General features: G+C 45.7%; 1 protein-coding gene across 1 annotated transcript in view; it reads left to right on the plus strand.

Annotated features, from left to right (window-relative positions):
* The window catches only part of LOC106807659 (UPF0505 protein C16orf62 homolog), a 14,987-nt gene that overhangs the window by 2,190 nt on the left and 7,476 nt on the right, over positions 1–5,321 (plus strand). Inside the window, exons 2-5 of the mRNA XM_014810072.1 lie at positions 252–486; positions 2,484–2,672; positions 3,017–3,217; positions 3,773–4,756. Of these exons, the coding sequence (XP_014665558.1) occupies positions 325–486; positions 2,484–2,672; positions 3,017–3,217; positions 3,773–4,756 (1,536 nt within the window). The 5' untranslated portion in view covers positions 252–324. The remainder of the gene's footprint in view (positions 1–251; positions 487–2,483; positions 2,673–3,016; positions 3,218–3,772; positions 4,757–5,321) is intronic.

The raw sequence follows: 5,321 nt of genomic DNA on the forward strand, positions 1-5,321 counted from the left end.
TTGAGGGGGTCTAATTTCAAAAAAAATTCTGGGGAGGGCCACCTAGATCCCCCCTTCGCGTGCTCGCTACTCGTGTCCCCCCCACATTTCAAAATGGATTTGCGCGCCTGCAGGCTACGGCCCTGTACATTATATATGATTATTATTACACTCCGGATTGTATGCGGTGTTTTTAGCAAGGAGCTATATTAGATGATTAGACGTATAGATTATGTTATAATGATTATAGCTCCTTGGTTCTAACTTCTCAGGTGCCTGAAAGTGCAAGAGCAGGGCGTGTGGCACCCTCTGGTGGATTTTTAGTACTCGTAGTGAGTAATCAAGATGTCAGCGCCCAGGACAACTCCCACATCAAACAAGCATAGAGAAAACGGCGGAGATATAGCATATTCATGGAGTATTCGAGAACGGGATTATGAAGCGGAAAAGGCGAACCATGCTCTTCCGTCTGAAGAAGTGTTTGATTATCCATTAAAACCAATATGTGTATGTATGGCGTTCAGCTGAATCAGTCAATTATGAATTGACTTATAATTCTTGGCATTGGTATCTGGATTGGTAGTAGTGCTGGTACAAGTAGCGTTTACACACCCATGTCGTGAGTTTGGTTAGGGTTATGGTTAGGGTTAGGGTTTTTAAACCTGGGGTTGTCAAATAGGAATGGGCCGTAGTGCTCATAAGGGCTATGTCTCCCAGGGTACTACCGGAACGTAGCTATCTGATAGGGTTATGATTAGGGAGTAGGCGTAGGCGACTCCCTAGACTCGTTAGTGGAGTAGGCGAGGGTACGGTCTGGCATATTACTATTAGATAGTACCAGGGTACCGGTACGTTCCGGTATATCGGACCGTACCCAGTGTACGTTCCGGCAGTACCCTGGGGGATATAGACCCTCTCAGTGGTAGTAGTACTAGTAGTATTACTATTAGTATTAGTAATCCGGTGTCTAGAAGTAGAAGTTCTATTTATAGGGTTTAATTGCTGAAGGGACATATAACTGTAGTGGCCCTAGGGGTAGCGACTACGGTACGACAGGCGTTATATAGTTAATGCGTGTCCTAGTTGTTTGGATTCAGTGTTCGCTTCTGCCGTTATATTAGGCAGGACTGTGATGCCCGTAGCAAATAACAGGTAGTACCAGTGGAACAGAACACAGTTAGATTCGGTTAACTGTACGGTTATACTTTTATTGCTTCCTACTAGTTTACAAATAATTCCCCTGCATTCGTATATGCAGCGGATCCTATATCTATCTCGTCTAATATTACAGCATTAACGCGTCGCCGGCTTCGTCTTCCCCTCTCACGTACGTTCGTCCCCGCTTCGCCTAGACCTAGGTAGCCTCCACGGGGGTCTCCCTCGTAGTAGTTGCTTCTGGCTCTACCTAACTGAAATCCCGTTCTTCTCCACCTGTAGTGAAAGATCCCGGCTGAGCCCTCATTTTCCCTGTAGTCTTATTTCCTTCCTGAAAACCCGTGCTTCTCGTCCCTCTGTTATCTCTCTCCTCGAGACCTAAAATGCTTTCTCCCTCTTTCTCTTCATCCTCGGCTGCTTCTTCTCCTTCTTCTTCCTAAACCTAACCTGAAAAATAACGCTCCTGCTCTGCGATTCGGCGCCCCTTATATACCTAGCTGGCACCGCCCCCCTACGTGCCGTTGTTTTGCACGCGTTGTCAAAACACGCCGATTTCGTTCGCTGGTTCAATCCCTTTCACCTGATGACGCAACCCGTGTCTGGTACGATGATTGCATCATCTTATGAAACTCGTTTCTAAGTAAATATTCCTCTCTTCAACAACTTAGACTATTCATTCTATTCAGATCTCCTCGTATATTATGCTGACTAATAGTACATAACTGCGTTGATTATCATACTCTATATATCGCGTTCCTGTTTACATTCCTTGTTTTCCCTAGACCACCTCAGTATGTATGATCCAAGATGGCTGCGCCCAGGTGCATGTTGATATATTTATGTGCGGTCTATATTTTATCCTCTCTTTAGTCAATATATGGTTATTCCATCTATACTGCGAGTTAAATCTATCCCTCCTGATCTAGTCTACTGCCCCTGTGAGTTACACACCCCCGAAATCTCCACATAACTGTCACGACTGTGTGTAAATTACGGTGTAAACACTATTGAAATGGGGCTGCTGATAAAATTGGGATGCTATGTGATATAGTACCGATAAGTTATGATGTTTAACACATATGCGAACTGGTACCGGAGTCCCAAACTAGCATAAAGAAATATCCTAGTTTGCTGCAGTCGACACGTGCTGTGAAAATAGGTTTATCACTGGCATTAGGTAAACATCCTCACCTGCACAACGGAGCTAGAGTAGCTTTGATAGACAAAACATGGTATTAGAATAAAGCTACGTAGTTACAGAGGCCCTATGTTTCTGGAATCAAGCCTGATAGTACAATAAGCAATATATATTAACCATCCAACGCCCATATCTATTTTTTTCCCTGCAGGTTAGCCATGGAAAAATTAAGAGTAGTGGCAGTGAGAGGGCTTCAACCACATCATCATCGGGTGCGAGTACACCTAAGCGTGCTGCTGCCACCTCTGCCTTTTTGGATCCTCTTACATCAGTGCTAGAAGGAATGGATCCATTGTCCCAGATGGCTGAGCTAGATCCTCTCTCTCAAATGGCTATAGAGGTTCTGACTGAGATTTTCTTGTTGCCTTCTCACTGCCCAAATTTACTTCTCTATCACATAATGAAAGTTTGCAATGTAGTCTCAGATTGTTGACAATGAAATCTAAATGTACAAGAACCATGTTCTAATTAAGTGTATATGTCATACTTTTTGTCTATTTATCCTCGATAATTATCCAGCTCCCAAAGGTTTTTTTATATATCTATTGTTTGTAATGTTTGCATTTACGATTACAAGGTACCTAAATAAACAATTCAAAATCAAACCTCATCTTATATATGTTATTGTTTTAGATTGCAATATGAGGAGATGAATCTAAATATATTTCCTGTTTTTGTTTTTAGGCAGCAGCTGGTAGAAAAAGTTCTACTAGTCTAGGCAGTAAAAAGGCTAACACTCTCGATGATTCATTTGAGCCGTGGAAAAGTAAGAAAGGAGCTATACTTGCCAAGTACACAACATCCGAAAAGCTAACTTTTACCAGCTTTGACCTTTCACCTGCAGAGAAGGCAATACTTAAAGGACCTACATCTGTAACAGAGAAGGTAACAACTTGACTATAAACACGTACATGCCGTTACTTCATAAAGCTGGGTTTAAATGCATATTTCTTCATCTACGTCCAGTTCACGTGACTAAAATTATGAAGGCTATTGTGTAGAAATAGATATTTTGTTTTGATTTTAATTTTATAAAAGAATGTGCTTAATTGTAATTTTGCAACAACATGGCATTGTTGGCTTAGGTATACTAATTAATATCAATTAATTTGTAATTATATTAATTAATTATGCAATCTGTATTCACAAATATGTCACTATTTTGCCACTCACCACTGATAGGTCAAAGTGCTAAATTCTCATTGCTTCACTATATTCATGAAGAAGTTGGCAAATTATATGTCACACCTTTTCCTATATTAAATCTCTCATAAAGGGTCATTCTAAAGCGCAGCTTTGCTCCTCTCTACGAAAAAGAAAGAGCGGAATCCAATATAATTATGTTTAATATACAATTATTATTATATTATTATTATTATTATACATTATTATATTATTGCTGTGTGGATAATCGACGTGCGCTCGCGTTGTCTCGTTCAGGTGAAGAACCGTCTGGAGCAGCTGGATGACTTTGAGGAGGGTTCCGTGAAGGAGCAGCTGCAGCTGAGCCAGCAGGAGTACGTGCACCGCATCGACGAGCTCAACCAGTCGCTGCTCGCCGCCTGGGAACAGGACCAGAAGGTGAAGTCGCTCAAGATCGCGATCCAGTGTGCGAAGCTGCTCGCCGACGCCTCCGTCATCCAGTTCTACCCGAGCAAGTTCGTGCTCGTCACCGACGTGCTCGACACGTTTGGCCGCCTCGTCTACGAGCGCATCGTCGACAAGGCGTGCCATGTCGCGCCGGGCGCCGCCACGCGGCCCCCCGCCGAGCTCTCGCCCGAGCACGTGCCCGAGTCGGCGAAGGAGACGTGCCGCAACTGGTTCTTCAAGATCGCGTCGATCCGCGAGCTGACGCCGCGGCTGTACGTCGAGACGGCGATCCTGCGTTGCCACGGCTTCCTGCGCGCGGACGCGCACAGCGACGCGCTCGCCCGCCTCGCAGCGACGGCGCGCGGCGTCGGCGACCCGCTCGTCGCGCTGTACGCACGCGCCTACCTCTGCCGCGTCGGCATGCGCGTCGCTCCAACGCAGCGCGCCTATGTCGCCGCGTGCCTGCGCGACATTCTCGACACGTACCGGCAGGTCGGCGGCGACGCCGTGCAGAACGCGCTCGCGCTGCAGAAGGTCGACATGGCCGCCTACCTGCAGCTGTTCTCGCCGGGCCTCGACTGGGTGCTGCAGTGCATCGCGCACGGCGCGTCCGAGGGCACGCTGGAAGAGGTGCTCGCGCAGGCGCGCGCACGCTGCAACACCGCACTGCTGCTCAACTCGGTGATGACTGCGTTTCGGCCCGCGTACGTCGCGGCGCGCGCGCGTCACTTCATCGAGCACATATGCGACTGCGAGGACTCGGGCTTCCCGAAGCACCTGCTGTTTCGCACGCTCGGGCTGTGCCTGGTTGTCGCCGACCCGCCCGAGGCTCAGGTACGCCCGCGACGCGCATGCGGTGGAATCTCGGCGCGGGTGGTGGCCCGTCGCGAGAAACGTTGCGATTAGTCGTGACGAGTCAAAAGATGTTGTAACTTTTATGCAGCGTTTCATTTAAACTTTTAAGAGGCATTAGTCATACGAGGTTGTAAACATTTATGACGCTTTATTTGGGAGCAATAGAGTAAATGATTCAGCGGGCAGCATAACCACCAATATCAACTTTATCACCGTCTACTACTTCACCACCGTCATTCACCACTACTGCACCACCATTAGTAACATTTCTAATGAACAACTGAGAACATGTATAGGCTTTCAAATTTTAAGATAGCAATTATAATAAGTGTGCGCCTGATCGATCCCATCTGCTTATTTTGAGGGTAGAGTAAAATCAGTCGTATGTAAAGTATTAATATTAGACCATATTTACCTCTATGCTGCATATACTATAATCCCCTAAAATCCTGTTTATACGTTATCAATTGGTTCACATCTGATATATATACTATATGTACTAGAATCCTATTTACATGTTTTCAATCACGTTATTTATTGCAGA

The sequence above is a fragment of the Priapulus caudatus genome, unplaced genomic scaffold, assembly GCF_000485595.1.
Source record: "Priapulus caudatus unplaced genomic scaffold, Priapulus_caudatus-5.0.1 Scaffold228, whole genome shotgun sequence".
NCBI lineage: Eukaryota > Metazoa > Priapulida > Priapulimorpha > Priapulimorphida > Priapulidae > Priapulus > Priapulus caudatus.